Here is a 23,085-nt window from a genome sequence, read left to right as displayed (position 1 = left end):
CAATTAGTATCAAATAATCTTAAACTTATTGTCCCTCGGGCCAACCCGGTCCCGTCCTACATAGATCCGTCCTAAATTGGACCCGCATAATGTCGGGTTGCTTCAGGTCTAGAGACGGATTAGGGTCTATGAATTGAGCCGATCAATATTTAGAGCCGAATTAGGGTTAACCAAAATCCGTCCCAACCCGTCCCTCTTACACCCTCCAAAATTAGCAAAAAGAAAAGAACAAATCCAACGTCGTTTGCTTACTCAATAGTCAAACCTTAGTCAAACACGCTTTTTACACCTAAAAAAAACCAATGCAAGAAAACTAGAAAAGTATGAACTCATCGCCAGCGCGACACGGAACAAGTTCCCTTCAAACATGTCCTTCTCTCTCTCACACACAACACACACCAACTTCACCTTCAATTTCTGAAGAATCTCTATTCTCTCTGGAAATACAATTAGGGTTTCGAATTTCGAACTCGTTTCTACCATGTCTTCACCCCGTTACAGTTCCCTCCCTTCAACTTCAACCTCACCTTCCCACTACCCCTTCTCACGCGCCACCAACGCCTCCAATTTCCCCACGCGCCGCCCCTGGGAAGAATTCTTCACCCTCCACTCCCTCACCCGCCCTTACTCCCTCGGCGAAGCCTCCCTCCGCGTGAAGCACAACCTCCGCCACTTCCTCGGCAACTACACCATGGTCCTCCTCTTCATCCTCTTCGTCTCCCTCATCTGGCACCCCGTCTCCATCATCGTCTTCCTCGCCGTCTTCCTCGCCTGGTTCTTCCTCTTCTTCTTCCGCGACCGCCCTGTCGTTGTCCTCTCCCGCACCGTCGATTACCGTTTCATCCTCGCCGCGCTCTGGGTTGTTACCGTTGTTGCGCTCGTTCTCACCAGAGTTTGGCTCAATGTCCTCGTGTCGCTTCTCGTCGGTGCCGCGGTGGTTGGGTTGCACGCGGTTTTCCGGAGTACTGAGGATTTGTATGTTGATGAGTTGGATGTTTCTGATGGAGGTTTGCTCTCGGTTGTTGGTGGTAGTCCCACCAAGAGAACAGGGTACAATAGAAATTTAGTTTAGATAGAACTGTATAGATACTGATTATGTTTTGCTCTTACTTGAATTCCATAGATTTAAAGCATTTTGGTTACACGAAAATGTGAAATGCCCCTTGCATTGTTCATGAGCTGCATTTTGCATATGATATATAGTTTTGAGGTGTTGTTAGCTGGAATGGATTTCTTTTGTTGGTTGTCTTTATGATGCTTTTACGGCCTCGGGTAAATTCTTGGATAGATTGAATTGAAGCATTCAATTTGTGTGTTTTGAGTTCCAATTCAATGCATTACTTGTTTTGGATGTGATTTCGCAATGCACTAGGTTAGGTTATATCTTGGGTAAGCGGTCGTTTGATTTTTGATTCGCTTTGAGAAATGAACCATTTTAGTTAGTCATTTATTGTGTATTGGTTAGTTTGTTCTTAATTTCTTATTGTGTTGGCCATATTTTCCATGTTGTTAGTTGGAATGGATTTCTATCTTGGTTTTCTTTATGATTTGTAAATTCTTGGATAGATTGAATTAAAGCATTCAATTTGTGTGTTTTGAGTTTCAACTCAATGCATTATTTGTTTTGGATGTGATTTTGCAATGCACTAGGTTAGGTTATATCTTGGGTAAGGCTCGTTTGGTTTTTGATTTGGTGTGAATGTAGATAGGTTTTGGTGGCTTTGAGGAATGAACCATTTTAGTTAGTCATTTATTGTGTATTGGTTAGTTAGTTCTTATTATGTTTGCCATAATATGACCATGTTCTTAGCTGAAATGGATTCCTTTCTTGGTTTTACTTTATGATTTGTAAGTTCTTGGATAGATTGAATTAAAGCATTCAATTTGTGTGCTTTGAGTTCCAATTCAATGCATTACCTGTTTTAATGTGATTTTGCAATGCACTAGGTTCAGTAATCTCTTGGGTAAGACTGTGAATGTAGATAGATTTTGCTAGCTTTGAGGAATGAACCATTTTGGATAGTCATTTATTGTGTATTGGTTAGTTAGTTCTCATTGTGTTGGCCATATGAACTTCAGATTGCAATCCAATGGCCTCATTCATTGTTTTTGTTTCTATGTAAAACATGATCAGAAGTTTAAGAACATATGCTCTGTGATGGCATGCCCCATAATGTTTGTCAGGAGTTTGCACCGTAGGCCTGGCCGGAATTAGTATTGTTTTGGCATTTGATTTTGTTGAATTAGATTTAGATTGGCATGTGTTATGGTTTGAAAGAACTAAAAAGTGAACCACTGAAGGCCAATTCTCTATTCTCCGGTGAGGCGTTTGGACCCTCACAATCTTAACTGCCCAAACACATCCGGGATATCTAGATAAAAATAACTAGTATCTTCATGTTTAATATAAAACCTTATGATATATCTTCTCAAGTTTGTTCCACATTGATCTCTACTTTAGACTGTAGTTTTGTTTGTTAAACTTGATTGTTTCACCTGAACCCTTTGCCTTAACGGGTTTCTGAAAATGGAATATATAACTATCATATGCATTCACCTATTAGCTTAGCTCCATTCTTCTCACAAATAGTTAAAAAAATCTCATAAGGAGTTAAAAACAATCACAAGATAAACTGAGCTTGTGTTTTGTGTTATGTGTACACTTTAAACTTGAAGAACTCTTGGATAGTATTAAAATGTGGCCATGTCCACCAGGAACTAGGAAGTTGGGGAAATGACAGACATCATATCATGGCAGAAAAAAGGTATCTGCAATCTGGCTGAAAAGCATTGGAGGGCATTTTAGTGCTCGGTCACTTATCCGTTACGCAGACGGGAAACAAGCAACATATAACTTGAGAAGTAAGATTTTGTGTGAAACCTCATTGAGTTCATATGACATTCAAACATACACTTTAGTATATTTCTAAGTTTGAATCACATTCACACACACATTTCAATGCTATACGTATATTACCAAGCTGTAAACATGAAGAAGGTTTAGGCTTGGGTTGAGTGAACTAACGCTCACGTTCTGAATGCAAACAGAGCCTTAGTTCTTTCACGATAAAGGTGTATGATTTTTGTGGGAGTCAGGTCACTCAACAACCCAACCAAATTAAAAATGTCCCCTTGCAGCACCATATCTTTTGGTAACCAGTCTCTTTCGTCAGTTGGAGATAAAACCACCTCAATAAGCGTGAGTGAACGAATGCACACAAATCATCTTTTGATTGTGGAAGGGAAGAATGAAAAAAAGATTTCAGAAGGCAAAAGGATAAAGTTCAAACAAAATCCATAACAATAATAAATAAAAGGGTTTTGACAAAGTTCCCCGAATTGAAAATCCATGAAAGTACAAAATCTGAATCAAATATCAACTAACTTAAATACCAAATCCAACATAAAATTTAAATGTAGGTTGTTGAGAATTAAATTGTTTTACTTTCATAAGTTTTCATGAGACTTGAAAGATTTACTCATCCTCACAACCTCACTATGCAATTCAAAGGTTTTTAGAGATCAAGTTTTGCTTCCTGCACTTCTGTACCGCTACTTACTCCTTCAATATCCATGGGTGGCTAAGATTCACAAGGAGGCAACCCCTGCACCAATAAAAAAATATAAGCATAACATAAATAAATACTAAGTTTAATGAAGAAAAAAAAGAGTCTAATTGTCTTTTCTACCTGTCCAGCATTCTCAGTAAACTCATTTGGTGACTCTACTTTTTCTTTAGTTGGCTCTTCAATTGAGACATTAGGAACTCTTTGACTGCTAGACCCTCTTGTAGTTCTTGGTTTCTTTTTCTTTCTAGTTGCAGGTGCCTCCTTCTTTTTTTCCTCCAAAGGGAAAATTTTGTTCCTTAATGCTTGCAATTGGACATCTGATCTGGTGATTAATTTTTTTTTGAAATAAAAAATATTATAAAAAAATGTTGTGTGCTCAAATATCAAAATCATACATATGAGATGAAATCAATTCTTTTAAACAAAATATTTATTTGTTTCGACATATTTTTTAGGCATTTCCTAATTATCATATATTCTTTAAATTTAGCAAATTTAGTAGTCCTAATACCTCTATTTGTCAATCCGGTTTTTTTTTTGTCAATCCAAGTTCAACAGTATATTTTCTAAATCTTCCCTAGCAATTGTATTTTGTAATTACATCCATTGCCAAGAGGGTCAGAGCATATAAGAATTATGTGCAAGGATAGCAAATACCAATATCATCCCTCAAAAGAAGCAAATTAGTTCTTATGAAAATAAATGAGATTAGATGAATTAAATTAAAAAATTATAAACCAAACAATATCCAAAGTCGAACAAATTAGGCTGTGATATGTATGTCAACCATTCCACATATTTATTTGATTATAACTATTTTATATCATTCCTCTTGGTTCTGTACATCAACTAATAGTTCTAATGAATGCTATTCAAAGCAATTTGATGGCACAAAGCCACAAACAACAATTATTGATCAATGTAGCCTTAATTTTGATTTCACTCATTTAAATACTTCAATATTCACCGACAAAAATTACACATGAAATATAACAAAGTAAAAATTCTAAAATGACACTTCCAACATAGTGAAATTAGTAAGCAGAGTAGCTACTTATATATGCAAACTAAATACATTTTATTTCCTTGTATGCTGGAGCTCATGTATATGCATTTTATGACAAGGTGATTAAGATGCAAGGAATGGACATTTAATATGCTTTTTGATAGCATTATCATAGTATCAGTATTATTGCATAGTAAAAGGAATATTTGGTCATTATAATGTATGATGCTCATTAGGAGTGTTGAAAGCGAGCTTGTGAAATATAGTCATTTACACTAATACCAAGTTAACCGTGTAAAATGAAAATGGGTTTTAATTTTCCCATTTATTTTGAAGTAAAAATACAACAAGAAAGAGGTGAATTAGCCATTTGTCAGAGGGTACTAACCGCATTTTTTTCAATGGAATAGCACCTAAAAAAATGTTGCATATTGGACAGCTTGTCAATTCTTCATCTGTAATTTTATCATAAATGCACTTCCTACAAACTAAACAGCAGTTGCGAAAAAAAGACTATTAGAAAATTTAATTAGCAGATGTATTCGTCTAATCACTGATAAATAGTCACCATAAATGAATATTTCACATAATCAAACCTCAGACAAAGACTTTGGCAATGTCTTTGAGAAAAACAATGCATAGTTACTTACATGAAAACAATGCATAGTTACTAACATAATCAAACCTCAGTGCATAGATGTGACTCTTCAAAGGGAAATCCTCCACTAATTTAAATCTCTTTTTGCTAACATTAAGGATTTCAACATGAGCTACCTTTTGACACCTCATCTGCGCAGCTCCCAGAAATTTCATAGGGAGAAGTTGACTAAGGACGTGAGTGGGGAGCAAGTGTTCGGGGCTCCTATAAAGTCTCGGGCCCTTATGGGTTTCAAGTAATCTTTTTCAAGAAAAATTGGACTCAATAGGGGATACCGTGGTGTGGTTTGTCAAGCGCGCATGCATTCAATGGCAATTCTCTAATACAGTGGTTTGCTGATACTTTCATCGTTATGATCCCCAAGAATGGTAACATTATGGATATGAGAGAGTTCCACCTGATTAGTCTCTGTAATGTGCTTCAAAAATCATTACGCAAATTCTTGTCAACCGTATAGATCAATGCTTCAAGATATTATTATCTCCATGTAGAGTAGTTCTATCTCAAAGAAATGCACTAGTGACAATGTGATAGTTCTTCAATATGCTGTTACCTACCAACGAAGAAAGTTGAAGAATGAGACAAAAGACCTTATTTTAAAGCTTGATTTGGAAAAGGGCTTGTGATAGGCTTCTAGCCATTTTTTAGGCCACCATGAGGGAGTTTGATTTGCTAGATAGAACTGCCAAGTTGATTGTGTTCTACGTGTCTACATTATCTCTCTCTATCTTTTGGAATGGGGAAAGAGTGTTTGGGTTTCATGCCAAAAAAGGGCTTTAGGAAAGGAAATCAGTTGTCGCCATACTTGTTCATCTTATTTATAGAAATGTTTAGTTCAACTATCTTGGTGAAAAATCTAGATGGAAAGCGGGAGCCAATTAGAGCAGCAGGTAATGGGTCGGGTCTGTTGCGTTTCTTCTTTGCAGATGACAACCTTTTGTTCATTAAATCCAAGGAAAGCTAAGTTAGACAGTTTAAAATTATTATTGATGAATGTGTAAGGCCCCTATTCTATGGGTAAGCGAGGAGAAGTCGAGAATCTTTGGGGTCCTCGAGACTTTTCAATGGTTACGAATACAGCTTTGTTCAGCAATTCTTCTGTCCAGTTTATTTATTATAATATATATATATATATATATATGTAATTCTTGTTTTTTGATTTTTTGAAGATGATTACAAAGAGATTTTTTTTCCCTGCACAAAGTGAAGTCTAGATTGGCGATTTAGAAGGATAAGCTCCTTAATAGAATATGGAGAATTACTTTACCACAGTCCGTTCTGGAAGTTATGTCTTCTTATTGCACAAGCTATGTATGGCTACCACAGAGGGTTTGTGAGGAGGTAAATTTAATAATTTGGTGATTTGTGGGGAAAGGTTACAAATTACATTTTCCAAAGTTTATGAGCAAGATTGTTTGAGTTTTATTGCGTGTTCATCATCTAGGGTTTTTTCTCTAGCTTTTATTTCACTTCTAAGTTACATCATAGGTTTCAGTGTGTAAAGTTTATGAAAGTGGGATGCTAGCTAATTTTGTGTTTAAAGAATTTTCAAGATAGATTTGGATGTGAGGTCAATGTGATTCCTGAAAATTAATGGAAGAAACTCAAAGTAATTCAAAGACTAGATGTATCCTTCAGTGGTGGAAGGTGAATCAAGATAAAATCACATTGTGATGTTCTCTAACCCTGTGTCTTTTGACGATTATGCGTTGTTCTTAATTTGGGTATTTTCGCATATTATGGTTTTTATGCGCTAACACTTTTGGATATTAAGAATTGTATATATTGTATTGTATTCTTTTGATTCATTGATATCCATGGAGTAATTTTTGGTTAATTGTGTTTTCGTTGTTGTAAACTTCGATTCTTGCAGATTTTTTGTTTCGATATCCTCTAACAAAGAACTAGTAATAGATTACCAAGCCACTTATTACGAAATCACTAGTAGTAGGTTGTCAGTTTGCCGTTGAAAGAAGCTTGCTGCTGAGAATTTAAAATTGTTAATTTTTTCAATCCCTAATTCACCTTATTAGGTATATCATCTAAATTTTTACATGTAATACTGAGATAAACTAGGATAATATATAGGAAATGCAAAAAATATAAAAGATTGAAAATTTGAGAAAATTAACATTAGATTGAGTGGAAAAGAAGATTAAGATCAAAGTTCTCACACGTATGAAAGCACAAGTAGATTTTTGTGGCCTCCTTAAGCAAGTTGTTACAAAGTTGACAAGACAATCCAGGAATAAGTGAATCCTTCCTCACACGAAGAATTGGGTTGTTCATCTTCTTTTCCACTAATTAAAACCTCACTTTTAGCCTTGTTTCACACTCACACATGTATCAACCTCCCCATACAAAAAAAATTACATGCAACTCCTTATAATCACCTGCATTCATAACAACATACAAAACCACATAGATATCAATTGAAAATTAGCAATAAAAATTATTATAATAATAAACAATTTGTGCTTAGAAGTTAGAATGGTAGAAGGAACAAAACATACCTAGCTAGCCATGTCTTGATCAGAGGAGATAAGTGAAAGATGATTAGTGAGATTTATAACGAATTGATGCAAATGAGGGTGGAAACTTTGATACAGTAGTCTTTTTTGACTTTGTGTGCATTAATTAATACTCTGACGTACGATTTTTTTACTATTATATTATATTTTATTAACAACTTTGGAATATGAGTCAACTTGTATTAATTGGGGAGAATGTAAATTCAACATGAAATTAATTCTTATTTAACTTTTTAAAAATATTTAACTTTTTACACGTTTTCATTAATTGTGGGTGACTTTATATGAAGTGTCAATTAAGATATACAATGATGACTTTGAATGTGGTCACCCAAAATAAAGAAGGGTATTAATTTAATAAATATTTTTCTTTATTTTAATGTGTTAGAAAAATGTATGCATTTTTGTAAAGTGATAAATATGTTAAGTTCAAACGCTAATCATACTGTCTATCATGTTTTGAATGATAACAATTTTCAAGAGTATAAGTGTTGTGATTAACATGTGAATTGCATTTCAGGAAATTACACTTATATCTCTCACGCTGACTCGTCTAAATAAGCAACGCAAGAAGATGACAAGAAGACGACATCTCCAAAGAAGAAGGCATCACATAATAAGACATCTCTATAGCATACTAGGCTATACAAGGAGTCAACCCAGTCAAGTGCCAGCAAGGACCAAGCTACAAGGGCAGACGCCACAGAGAAAGAAAGTCAAACATGTCACATCGTCTGAGCATCAACAAAGAAGAGATTGACCAAAGCGTCAAGATAAGATGAACAACGAAAAGAATGCTACTTATGCTTAATGGATCAACCAGAAGAATTAAAGCATCATGAGCCAGCAAAGGAATGCTAGATATGCAAGCTCAATTAAGCAAAGATAAGAGACATGTGCTAGATCGTCTATCAAGATACAAGAAGAGTCAAATCAACAAGATCGTCTTCAGAAGAAGAAGCCAAAGCATCAAGCTCATCTACACTAGGTGAATCTAAAGCTTCAAGTCAACACATGCAAGATCAAGAGAAGCTACTGGATCGTCTGAGAAGAATGTACTCAATATCTACTACATCGTCTATCTCAAGGGTGATCAAGGAAAGCAATGTCAAGAGAAAAGAGTGCCATATTCAAATGGAAATATCTCTGACATTCTTGAGGAGAAAGTCAACGACTGAGAAATCACGTGATACTCAACAAAGCACGCTGACCAAGGAAACAAGTACAAACATGTCAACATCAAAGTTTCCTCCTTCTCTCTCGCACAAGGAATGAAGAAATGGAACAAAGCTTATTGTCTGCACCTACAAACATCAATTTGATTTAGGAAACACAAGACAATCCATTTATGAAGAAGAAGAAGAAGATTTGGTCACACCATCAGGTATATTCTGAATGACCAATGGAAGAAAATAATGAAGTTGTGCTGAACTGACAGATCATCTTAAGAGCAAAGCGGCTGAAGCAAAGAGCATCGTCAGCAAAGCTTAGAAGAATGATGGAAGCATAACTTCTGAGGGAGACAACGTCTATCATGAAGTGAAGTCTGCAGCTTGAAAGAATAGAATGGAGAATGTGCCTCACAGTCAAATCATCTGGAAGAAAGCAAAATGACTGAAGCATGATTCATCGTCTAAAGAGTTGAAGAACGATGAAGGAAAGATCGTCTGAAGAAAGATGAAGACGATAGAAGCAGAAGATCATCCGAGGAATCAAGCTCACATCCAATGCAAGCAACAAAGTCAAATCAAGTACACTTCTCATTGAAGAAAAAACCAAGAAAGCTTTGTGCAGAAGTTTCAAAATGAAATCCCAAGTTCTGACACAATGCTATGATGAAGATAAAAGGAACCGTGGTGTCATTATCATATTTTCTTATCTCTACACCAACGGATAAAAGCTCAAACCTATGCTACCTGCTAGATGACAAATTACATCTTTACGATAAAAGGGTCTCTATCAAACAGTACCACGCTCTGATGCAAGTACATTTTGTACCGTTTGATCCAACGGCTAGAATCTTCATGAAGACCAAGCTCCAACAACTCTAATCTATATCACAGAATATTCATAAGTATAAAGCGCTTATGCTCACAAAGATCGAGCTTCTATACTCAAATCACTTTAGCGTGAAAAGAAGCCTCAGTGCTCATCACACGGAGATGATCATCGACATCGTCTGCTTCAACATAGAGAGTAATTTTTCTTAAGAGTCAAATTCTTTGTAACTCTCTCATGTAACAGAACATAAAGTATACACTAAGAGTCAAACCTCATCTAAAATATTTTATGATTCATGAACTTAAATGTACCTACCATCACTCTTATTATAAGAGACTATTTGTAGATGAATTGATCTTGAAAAAGATCGTTTGAGGAGAAGTCCTTTAAACTTGTTGTAAAGGATGAGTCCTGATAATACTTAATAGGGAGGAATCCTTCGAATACTTGTTCCTGAAGAGACAAGGGCAAAAGAATACTCAACAATGTCCGGAGAGGCAGTGACCAAAGAATACTCGGTAGTGCCTGAAGAGGCAGTGGCAAAAGAATACTCGCTATGCTTGAAGAGGCAGGGACAAATAATACTTGTAAGGAGAAGTCCTTGATACTTGCATAGTGAAATATTGGTGCTGCCAAGGACTGGACGTAACCCTATCGTTCTGGGGGTGAACCGGGATAAAAATGTCTGTGTGCATCGTCTACTCCTATGCTCTTACATTTCCGCTGCACCAAACGATACCAACGAAGATGATAAATCTTTATATCGTTTGGAAAACCAAGTTTTTTATGCGCACAATTCAACCCCCCTTCGTGTGCTACTCTGATCAACTTCAAATATTTAAGGGAATTAATAAAAAAATTATTTAGAAATGATATTTTTAAAATGTTACATCCTAGAAAGTTTACAAACCACTTTGATAAAAGATAATATTTTAAATATGTTTTTGTCTCTTTAGAAAAATACAATTATATATTTTTAATATATAAGTTTGATGAATTATTTAATTATTTAAATATTAATATTAAATATTTATAAAGTCTATAATACTCTTTTTTATTACTTTTCAATTTTTCTTGCTATATTTTTATTATTAGATCAATTTATGATGTTCATGATTGAATTTTTCTTTTATAAATATTTATTTAAATGTTGGTCACACGGTCTATTAAAGTAAGAAAGTGTGTATTTTTTATCTTTCAATATGTAAATAAATATTATAATTTTAAAATCTATTTTTCAGGTGAATAAAAAAGTATATCTCTTTTATCATATTATATATTTTTCTTTCGAAAAAAAAATCTAGGGTTAATATGTTTCTTGTCCCTAACTTATAAACTATAATATAAAATGGTTCCTATAAATTTTTTTATGATGTTTAGTGCTTGAAAATTTTTGTTTGCTTGAAAATAATACTTGTGACATCATAAAACATTTTAAAAATATTTTTATCTAGTCACCAACCAACATGGAAATCCTAATCACATATCCACATGTAATTTTCATATCAGTTTGTGTATAGATTTAATTAAAGCATTTAATACGTGTGTTTTGAGTTTCGATTCAATGCATTACCTGTTTTAATGTGATTTTGCAATGCACTAGGTTAGTGGCTAAGATAGCGGTATGATAAAAATTCCTACAAAACTCTTGGATAGTATTATTAAAAAGTGGCTAAGACAGCGGCATGATGAAAATTCCTACCGAGGGTAACATCCCAACTTTCGGGGGTCACAAATAGTAACCTATTAAATAAAATAAAATGAAATGATTTTACAAAAGTATTTACAAATAAGGGTATTTTTTTTTTTGATTTTCTTTCTTTTCAAAACATTTTCAAAACCTGATATGCATACTCTTGCCCAAACACATACATCCGCCGCCATTGTCAAGGCAAGCACGTGTGAGTGACGACGGATGTTCAAGACATATAAAATATAGAGTGAAGTAATGTCTTAACCGACAACAAAGTTCAGAATGCGATAACACCCTAAGTCCAATATACTTCCTACAATCCCCTCACTGGAGATTCGTAGGAGAGTAATGCATCGGAACATATCCAAGACCAAAGTAAGTAATACAACCATCCCTACGAGCTTCAACCAATGACGGTAAGCTTCTCTACCCAAGGCTTTAGCCTTACATCTAACTATTACTTCTACAAGTCTTCGGTTGGTTCACTCACTCCAAGAAATTCTTCTCGTCAATCAGTTCAATCACCTTCTTGCAGCGATCAACAACTACTCGCAACAACACCTATTAGGGCCTGACAGTTTGCTGACCGCCCAAACACAAACAAAGCAAACAAGGAAGAAACGGTCAACTTCCTAGAGTAATGTAATATAAGTCCTAGCAAGATTTAACATAGTCAAGTAGCGTGTGAATAATAATTAGACACGACATAAGTTGATCTCTAGCCTCTGAGCGTCAAGTCATCAGTCCATTACTCGCTGCCAGCGCATAGGTGTATTTTCATTTCCTTGCCAAGGAAGCACCAGGTCTCACTAATGTAAACGCACGACCCATGGGTCAATCATCTAACACGATCAGGTCTATACTCTATACTCAACAAATAGATAATAGGATCTAGGACTAGCCCCTTAATTGGTCCAAGTAATATGATTACTGTCTAACCTCCTAAGCAAATAACAAATAGTATGACTAAGGTCTATCCTCTAAATCAACTAATACATAATAGGATTAAGGACCATCCTTTTTAATCCAATAGTCAAAGATGTGATTAAGGTCCATCCACTTTAATCAAATAGCAAAGAAGGATTAAGGTCCAACAACTTTAATTCACAAGCAAATAATAGGATTAAGGTCCATCCTCTTTAATCCATAAGCAAATAATATGATTAAGGTTCATCCTCTTTAATCCATACGCAAATAATAGGATTAAGGTCCATCCTCTTTAATTCAATAGCAAATAGTATGATTAAGGTCCTACCACTTAATCAAGCAGTAAATAATATGATTAAGGTCCAACCACTTTAATCAAGGAGTAATTAATAGGATTAAGGTCCTGCCACTTTAATCAAAGGATAAATAATATGATTAAGGACAAGCCTCTAAATCAAGTCATGCACGTATGCAAGAGCTAGCAAACCAAGATTCGTCCTCACCCGGATACGTGTCTGGCTATGGTTTATTGTCTCTATCGTTTTTCCCTAAGGTAAACGCTGGTCCATTGACCAATTGCTTCACAACAAGGAGTAGCATCTGCACTTAATGGTTGTCATACTCACAGCAGCTCCTCTTCACGATGTTCGCAAGTCGAATCCTCATCTTTCCTCGAACCTCAGATCTTCGGCCCTTCTCATTTTCGAACACATTTTCATATCGTAAGTCTTCCTCAAAAGGGGTTATCTTTATTATTCAAAGTGTTCTATCTTGAGTTAATTCATTATGAAATTTATTCTCAAATCAAGTCTTATGCATTCATTTGTTTCAAAATCTAACAAGTCAAAAGATCCCAATTATCCCCAAGTTCTCTTTCCCGAGAAAGCCTCGATCCATCACGTCAGCAGTAGCTCAGACCTTCCGTCGGATCCTACTTGCTAACTCTTATAACACTCCACATTCACAATCGATGTAATCCCAAGAGTTTGGCATAATTCCATGTTTATGCACTTACACAATTCAAGGAAATAGAACTTGTCTGTCCACTAGAAAACAATAAGACATATACCATAACAAATGGCCAAAGCCTCAGCAAATAACAATGGCCTAAGCCCCAGAAAAGAGAGACACAAGTCTCAAGGTTTAACAATGGCTGAAGACTCAGAAAACATTTTACATTCCGTCAAGTACCAGTCATCGTAAGCAATAAACAAGTCAAAGTTATTGACGCCTAAAGCATATAAATAATAACTAGGAGAGTTTCCCTTACCTTGAGTAATTCTCATCTGTCCTTAAACTTCACAACTTGTTATGAATCTTCTTTCCTCAGCTCAGCTCAATCCAAACAAGATCCAAGTTTCTAAGACTTGTCGGCTAAGGGTCGCCGAGGAAAGTCGCGGCTCACGGTGGGTGACGGAGGAACTATCGCCAGAGACACAAAGGAAGGATGTTTCTTCATCATTTCGCGGCCAGGAACTCAATGGCGCTGTCCGTTTCCCCAAATGATCGACGATATGCTCTGAAAGTTCAGCCGAAGGTCGACGGTGGTCGTCGGGGTCATCGAAGGAAATGAGCCAAATATGAAATTGAAAACATGATTTTGCTCTCCTCGCGACAAGGATCGTCGCAGTATCCTCCGTTTTTCCATCAGTCGCCGGAGTGGACCGGAAAACACCTCCAAAGGCTGCGGCGGTCGACGGCGGCGGAACGACGATCCGGAACATGTGTTTTGTTGTGAACAACGCAAGGGTTCCAACAGTACTAACCTCGCTATGAACGGAGGCCTGAGGAGACCAGAATCGAAGAGACAAGTTGGCGTTGGCGGCGACGTCGGCTACGTCGTACTCCTCTGTTTTCACGTTTTATTTGTCGCTTTCATGGAGATGGTGGGACGCGTGGTGCTGTGGTGCCGTGGTGGCCTGGTGGGTGGATCTCGTAGTTCTTGGCTCATGTTGGTGGTGTTTCGGCCATGAGGAGAAGGAGGTGATGGTGGTTGTGTTTCCATGGTGGTGTGCGCGTGAGTGTGGTGCGGCCATGGAAGCAAGGAGCTCACGTGGTTGCTATTTCAAGAGAAAGGAGATGGCGGTGAGTGTGTGTTGCACGTTGATGGAAGAAAAGAGTGGTGGTGTGGCTTGTCTCATGAAGAAGAAGGAGAAAACGCAATAATGGTGATGAGAAGGAGTGCGCGTGGCTTTCATATTGGTGGTGGTGCCATGTTTGTTGCTGCAAGTAAGTAAAAGAGAAAGAAAGAAGAAGAAATGGGTCTTGCTGTAAGGGAGGAAGGGACGTGAAAATGAATGAGAAGGAGAGAGTATAGTCGAGAGACAGAGAACGGATTGGCTGATGGGTGAGGAGAGGTGGACGGATAAGGATGGTTTAATATTTAGGGAATATATTTTGAGAAAATATTTTGTAGATCGGTACGGATTGGTTTAGACGTAGAGTTAAGAGAAAAATATAAAAATTATGTATTATTATTCTACAAATTATGAGGAACTTTATGAAATAATAAAATATAAATGAGTATCACTTTGAGCAAATTAAAATAATCCATGAACCAAGAAATGAGTAAAAATTGAGCTAAAGAATAATTTTGAGACAATTAGAATAAATATGACGTTTTTATATTGGGTATCTAAGATATGTATCTCCCCATAAAAGGTCGATAGTTGTTTTCGGTTCATTTAAGTGAGAAAATGGCTTGAACGCAGTCTGCTTCAAAATCTACCGTAAAACTACTTTTTGCAATATCCTTCAGATGAGAAAACTTTCTTCACAGGAAATATTCCTAGTGGCAAAAGAATTAAGACAACGTGAATGGAATTCCCGAAGGAAGCTCCAAATAGAAAAACCTTTTGTTCAGGGTCTCGCTTTAAGTCCCTGCGGAGATAAAGTCTAACTTTATTGGGTTTTCGTAAAGGGAAACCTATCGGGCGTACAATCTATAGTTCCGTATTGGTTCAATTGACATCACAAAAGTACCCTAATTGTCTTATTTTCTTGCCACTGTCGAATTATAATTTAAACAGTGCTCTAGTAGCGGAAATAGCATTTTTCGGACACTCTCGACCTTAGTTGGATGCGAATACGGCTCGTGCTACCATTCAAACTGACTATAGTGTCATCCTTAGTAATATTGTGAACTTTCTCCTTTATTACACTTGTCAAACCAACAAACTCTCGTTCATTACATTTTAGTGCCCATTCAGTTATTCGTTATGCAAACGGGAAAACACACAACATATTAACAGAGAAGTAAGATTTTTCTGTATTGATTCAAAGGTGAAACCACGTTGAGTTTAAATGACAATCAAACATACACTTCTGTAAGTTTTAAGTTCGAATCACATTCACACCCATTTCAATGTTGTCCATACATTACCAAGATGTAAACATGAAGAAGGTTTTCGCTTGGGTTGAATGAACGTTGAGTGTTCACGTTTTTAATGCAAACACGATCTTAATTCTTACAAGATAATGGTGTATGATTTTTGTGGGAGTCAGGCTGCTCCACAATCCAACCTCACTAAAATTTCTCTTGCAACACCACATCATTGGTGACCAGTATCTCTTTTATCTGTGGACTGGGCGAGACCCTAGGGTCCCTCGCCCAGGCGCGCCAGCCCGGGGCGACACGCGAGCCAGGGAGCTGGGCCTTTTCCTAGGAGGCTCAACTGGCCCATATGAGAAGTTAAGGGCGCCAAGCCCAAACCCCGAATCTATAAATAGGGAGCGGTTACCAATTGTAAGGGTCTCTTAGCTCATTTGGGAAATAACAACTTGAAATTCAGTTACTTTCTCTCTCTAAGCGGTTACGCTCTTACTCTCCCTAGATTCTCACATCACGATCCTCTCACTATGGGTACCGTACCTCATCTCTATGTTCTTGGATAGAACATTTGGCGCCGTATGTGGGGATCGGTAGATTTCGATTCCCGGACACGTGGATTGTGATTTGGTTGAGAGAAATTTGATTTTCCGTGCAATTTTCTTCGGTTCTCTGGAATTTTGGTTGAATTCCTAGTTCCCTGGTGAAGCCTAATGGAGGCACGTCGTTGAAAAAGGAAGGAAAGGCTGAGACACGCGTGCGGTTCGTCATTGCGTCGTGCATGCGGAAGGAGGCATGATGAATCGGGAGATGAACTGTTGACATTCGAGACACCGGGCGCTCACGGGGATTTGAAATGGTTAATCTGCGACGTTAATAACCGCCTTGAGCAACCAGATGGGGAAGAATGGTGCGCTTACCACCAAACAACAGGCCACGATACAGAGGAATGTCGTGATTTGCTGCGCGCGGTGGAGCGATTAATAGCGGTAGGGGAACCAATCAGACCTCAGAGGGATCAGGCCTTAACGACTAAGGAGGTGAGCACGATTGCAGGAGGATTTGGTGGAGGTGGAGTCACTAGTGCAGCAAGGAAGCGATACGCCAGGGCGGTGAACGCGGTCACGGAGACTCCTTTTGGTTTTTCACACCCGGACATTAGATTTTCGCCCGCGGACTTCTGCGGAATAAAGCCACACTTTGATGATCCGATTGTGGTCCAACTGTGTGTCAACCAACTCAATGTTCAGCGAGTGCTGCTGGATCAAGGAAGTTCGGCGGACATCATTTACGGTGATGCGTTTGAACGTTTTGGTTTGAAAGAAAAAGACCTCACTCCCTACGTGGGAACTCTTGTGGGGTTCACGGGCGAGCAAGTATGGGTAAGGGGCGTTCTCGACCTTGATACTACATTTGGTGAATTTGAGAACGCCAAAACGCTGAAGGTGAGATACCTAATCCTGGGGGCGGTGGGATCCTACAACATGATAATCGGCCGGAACACCTTGAATCGTCTGTGCGCCATGATCTCAACAGCACATCTGGCGGTCAAGTATCCATTACCAAATGGGCGAATCGGAAGAGTTGTTGTGGACCAGAAGAGTGCAAGGGAATGCCATTGCAACGCGGTGGAACGATATGGGAAAAAGAGTGCTTCGACAGAACACCGATGCAACGAGGTCGACGTGCCAGAGGAAGACCTGGATTCGAGAGGCGAGAGGCGAGTCAACATGCCCACACCGATCGAAGAAACTAAGGAATTGAAATTTGGCGAGAAGATCCTCAAAATTGGAACCAGGTTGACTGAGAATCAAGAACAAAGGTTAACAAAACTGTTAGGTGAGAATCTGGATCTTTTTGCTTGGAGTCACAAAGGCATGCCTGGAATAGACCCAAACTTCATTTGCCACAGGCTGGCATTAAATCCCGACATCAAACCAATAACCCAGACGCGCCGGCGAATGGGCGATGAAAAGGAAAAAGCGATTCAACAAGAGGTTAACAAATTGCTGGCGACAGACTTTATTCGAGAAATCAAATATCCGACATGGCTGGCGAACGTGGTGATGGTGAAAAAGGCAAATGGAAATAGGCGCATGTGTGTGGACTACACAGATCTGAACAAAGCGTGTCCTAAGGATTCTTACCCGCTGCCGAGCATCGACAAGTTGGTGGATGGGGCGTCCGGGAACGAGCTGCTAAGCCTGATGGATGCCTATTCAGGGTATCACCAAATCAAAATGCACTCATCAGACGAGGACAAGACAGCCTTCATGACCACTAGAGTGAATTATTGTTATCAAACAATGCCTTTTGGATTAAAGAATGCCGGGGCGACTTAACAACGGGAGTGGAGCAGGGGTCACGCTGCAGGGGCCTGGAGAGTTAGTCCTAGAGCAGTCTCTAAGATTTCAGTTTAAGGCTAGTAATAATCAGACAGAATATGAAGCTTTGATTGCAGGTTAGAAGTTGGCTATCGAGGTTCAGATCGATAGTTTGTTGGTAAGGACATATTCGCTGTTGGTGGCAAACCAAGTGAATGAAGTATTCCAGGTGAAAGAGCCGGCCTTGATGAAGTATCTGGAGCGCGTTAGGCTCCTGATGAGTCGATTGAAGGAGGTAGTGGTCGAGTTTGTGCCGAGAACACAGAATCAAAGGGCGGACTCCCTGGAAAAACTGGCAAGCACTCGGAAGCCCGGAAATAATCGGAGTGTGATTCAGGAGACACTCGCCAATCCAAGCATAGAAGGAGAGCTGGTGGCCTCTGTTGACCTCCAAACGACTTGGATGGACCCCATCGTGGATATCTTGGCGGGGGAGCCAAGTGGGGTAATGAAGTACACAAAAGAGCAAAGACGAGAAGCAGGGCATTACACACTGCTTGATCGAACGCTTTTCCGAAGGGGAATCAGCTCACCCCTCTTAAGATGTCTCCCACCCGGTAGGTATGAGAGCGTTATGGCGGAGGTTCACGGAGGGATTTGTGCCGGTCACATAAGAGGGAGATCCCTAGCGAGCAAGGTCCTTAGGGCGGGATTTTACTGGCCCATGATAAGGAAAGGTTGTGCGGAATTTGTAAAGAAATGCGAAAAGTGTCAAATGTTCGCAGACTTACCCAAGGCCCCGCCAGAGCAGCTAGCCACGATTAGCTCACCATGGCCTTTCGCCATGTGGGGAGTTGACCTCGTTGGACCTTTCCCAACCGCCAGGTCACATATGAAGTTCATCCTCGTGGCGGTGGACTATTTCACCAAGTGGGTAGAAGCCGAGCCCCTAGCAAGCATTACTGCAGGCAAGATCGTAAACTTTTACTGGAAGAGAATCGTGTGCCGGTTTGGGATCCCGAGGGTGATTGTCTCAGATAATGGAACGCAGTTCGCAAGTAATCAGGCGAGGGAATTCTGTGAAGAGATGGGTATCCAGAGAAGATTCTTTTCCGTGAAGCATCCCCAGACAAATGGGCAAGCGGAATCAGCTAATAAGGTGATTTTGCGGGGTCTAAAGCGTCGAATTTTTGAAGCAAAGGGAGCTTGGTTAGACGAGCTTCCGGTGGTGATCTGGTCCTATAACACAACACAACATTCGACAACAGGGGAGACCTCTTTCAGGATGACCTATGGCGCGGACGTCATGCTGCCCGTGGAGATAGATAACAGCTCTTGGAGGACGACACCGCAGTTTGAAGGCGAGAACCCTTCCAACATGGCAGTAGAACTAGACTTGTTATCTGAAATGCGGGACGAGGCTCGTATCAGAGAGGCTGCAATGAAGCAGCGAGCTGCAGCGAAATATGACACGAAGGTTCGCCCAAGGGCGATGCAGGAGGGGGATTTGGTGCTTAAGAAACGAACTGGGAACATGGGAAATAAGCTAAACTCGATTTGGGAGGGCCCTTACAGGATTTTGAAGGTATTGGGGAAGGGGGCTTATCACCTAGAAAGCTTAGATGGGAGGCGGGTGCCACGGTCTTGGAACGCGGCGAGTCTGAGGTACTATTATAGTTGAAGCTTAAGGGAAAGCCCAGCTTGGCGCAAGGGCGAGCAGCTGAGTGTGACTCACGAAGACCGATGGACTAAAAACAAATAGACGCTCTTGTTCTCCATCTCGGGAGTTTGTTGGCAAATAACACCTAAATAGTAAATGGCAGATAACGCCTAAATAGTAAAAACAAAGACACGTTCTTGTTCTCCACCTCGGGAGTATGTTGACTATAACGTCTGATTGAAAATACAAAAATTGTATCCAGCCATTTCAATCACACTGAATTGCGACAAGAGCTAGGTGGGAAAAATTGCCTGAAGGTGGCGATCCCAACACGACCTTGATTGTAAGACCCAAGTTTTTAAGCTTAGAATAAGTGGAAGAGATTTCCATTTACGATTAGGCTTGACGTATCGTGAAGGAAAAACCTGAACAAGAGTTTATCGAATGAAATAAATTTATGAAGGAGAAAGTTCAGGAAAATTCTAAGGATTGTATCCGAATCGATAAAAGGTATAGCACGATCGATTCACTTAAGCCTAGGACAAGAACCTTAGGAAAAGACTAAGTTCCACCCTTGGAACACTGTAGGAATTTATTCCAAAAAAAACTTCAGAGAAATGTTAGAACTTCTCTTTTTCCATATATCACAATCGTTTCGAGGCGAAACTCTAGAATCTACGAACGTCCGATTCCAATCATCGGAAGTTTGCCGAAACCAAAACCCTGGTATTTCAAAACCCTAGAATCAACCGACAATGAAGACTTTTTCTATTCAGAGCTTCAAATGAAGATTCTACACGCGTACACCCATTTCTCTCGATGATTTCAATCTTTCTTCAGAAGGAAGTTTTCTATTCCGACATCCGATGCAAAAAGCAACTTATCGGGTAAACTAGTTTTACACCGACTTTGCATTAGTCGCCTAAAATACAAGGGAACCTCTTTTTAGTTTTGGAATTCTTTCGCCAAAACGTATCTTAGAATTCACGGAGAATGAAGCCGGAAAAATCAGAATCGTGAAACTTTCATTTTCCCGCGTTTTTCCATCCTCTATATAGCAAGCCTCGAAAACCAAAAATCATGCTGATATTTCTTTGAAGAATTAGAAGATTCAGCGGGGTGAATATCGTGTCTAAAATACGTTGGAATCAGTAGGAAGAATCGGAAATCACTCTCATATTTTTATCGTAACTCTATGAGCCAAATCCTCCGATATCTAAACAAAACTGTACCGGTTTACTAAATATCTATTCAACCTTATCCAATCTTTGATAAATATCTGTTCATACTTATCCAATCTTTGATAAATATCTGTTCATACTTATCCAATCTTGATAAATATCTATTCATACTTATCCTATCCTTAATAAATATCTTCCATTTCATTCCCTATAAATATGTGAAGCTTGAAACAAAAACCTCACAAACACACACACACAACCCGCGGCTTGGAGAGAAGAAGGAGGAGGAAAGCTTTTCTTCATTTCTTGCCTGATCGTCTCACAGTTTGTTGCTACGCATAGGTATCGAGGTATAGTCGCTAATCCTTACCTCTGATCGTCGTTTCCATAGCTTTTCTTTATACTTTTCTGTGCTCTTAGTTTTGAGGTTTTTGCAAAATTATCCAAATGACTTCATCTTTCTTTCTAAACTTATTCCCTGCGTGCCCCTGAGCATGTTTAGCGGATTACATTTTGCTGATTCTCGCCGAATTGCTGCCGAGTTTCAATTCTGCTCATAATACCCATTTTTGCTAAAGTTCCAACCTTTGGGCTTAAAACCCTCTACTGAGCTTAGCGTTAGTAAGATTAGTCGTCATAATCGTCGTTAGTATCAACCCCATCTAATTTGTTTTTCGAAACTCTGCCTTTGAAATTCTGAGCTGAAAATAATGACTAAAATACCCCTGCGACAGTTTTCGATTCGATAATTTTTCTGAGAGTTTCCTTGGCCTAGATATCGCCTAAGAATACCTAGGAATCGATTTAGATCGAAGAAAAAGTTCGGAAACCCTATTTTACATAGTGGCCGAAACCTATTGCTTAGGGTACCGTGTCCAAAAATAATTTTTGGGTCTCTATGACCTGAGCCATTGCGTAGCTCTTTCAATTGTCGAAATTTTGGCGCTGGTTTCGTGTCATTCCGAGTTCTGTAGCTCGAGTTATGCTCGTTTTAGCGAACGAGGTTCTGTCGTCTATCCATGCTTAAAAAAATTGTACTCTGAAGCTTCTTAAGCTTTGTCTAAACGCTAGTTAGTATTGTATTGACCGAATTGACTTGTTTTGATTGACCTTCGCTTCGTTTACTCAAAGATTCGTTTGGAGGAACACTTGGAGCAGGAAAAGAGGATTGTGAAGGAGCCTTGCTTGAACACACTGGACGAGTTCGAGGTTAGGGCAACTTACTTGCTAGCTAATGCTTTGTAGGCGTCGATAAATTCGACTTGATTTATTGTTTATGCATATGAATTGTCTGGATTGAAAATGTTTTCTGAAGGCTTCGGCCGAGTGAACTGATTGAGACGTGTGTCTCCGTTTTCTGGGCTTCGGCCGACATGGGAGATTATGATTTATCGCATTGATATGTTGATAATTGACTCGCATGCTTAATTGTTAAATGGTTAACTATAGGCTATGTGATTATTTGTTCACATGATATTTGGATTATATTGATTATAATGTGTCTTTCTATTACGCATTTGAATTGCTGACTATATTGAATATACCGTGCAATTGTTCGAATGAGTGAGGAACGTCAAGATAGTGGATAACGGGTAGTTATGCCAGACTCCTGACGAGTTTTTAGATAAAGTTTGATGGGACGGACCGAGGTTCGTACCCTATTATTGTTTTATGGATCGAGACCTTCTCAAAGGAAAATTGAGTTTGAAAATGATATTGGAAAAACCCCATTTGAATTCACGTAAGAACTTGAGTTGTTCTGTCTAAGGCAAGAAGGGCTTTTAATGAGTCATTGTGCCCGGCCAGCTTACCTGGGAACTTCTCGGGCCATTACTTGGGTGATGATGGACCTTTTGTTTTGAGACCTTCTCTAGGGAATCATTGGAATTATGGGATCTTTGAAACTAATAGGATTAGAGACGAAACTTAAACAATTTCATAATGAACCTCCATAATGTATTAAACAACCTCAAAACCCTTAATATAATGATAAAAGACTAAGACGAAAGTTTAGGGCTTGAACATTAGTTTTGGAAAATGAGAATTGTCGTCGAATCCAAGTTATGGGAAAACTGCAAGTTTCTGAGTATGTCGAATACTCCTTCGCTCTTTCAGCAGTTTGTTTGGCCATCGAGATGGTGAGCCATGGTAAGTTGAAAGGTCACTGAGTGCGAGCTGCATTCTTTTGCTCGTTGAGCAGTTTGGTT

The 23,085-nt window shown here is 38.9% G+C and overlaps 1 protein-coding gene across 1 annotated transcript; it reads left to right on the top strand.

The window, feature by feature from the left end:
• Positions 1-328: 328 nt before the first annotated feature.
• On the top strand, positions 329-1,307 carry LOC130721250 (PRA1 family protein E-like). Its single transcript, XM_057572015.1, has one exon. It carries the CDS (start codon positions 482-484, stop codon positions 1,070-1,072), a length of 591 nt encoding a protein of 196 aa, XP_057427998.1. The 5' UTR covers positions 329-481; the 3' UTR covers positions 1,073-1,307.
• Positions 1,308-23,085: the final 21,778 nt, after the last annotated feature.

The sequence above is a fragment of the Lotus japonicus genome, chromosome 5, assembly GCF_012489685.1.
Source record: "Lotus japonicus ecotype B-129 chromosome 5, LjGifu_v1.2".
In the NCBI taxonomy this organism is placed as follows: Eukaryota; Viridiplantae; Streptophyta; class Magnoliopsida; order Fabales; family Fabaceae; genus Lotus; species Lotus japonicus.
The sequence above is the reverse complement of the archived record's forward strand: the minus strand, read 5'-3'. Positions and strand labels throughout refer to the sequence as shown.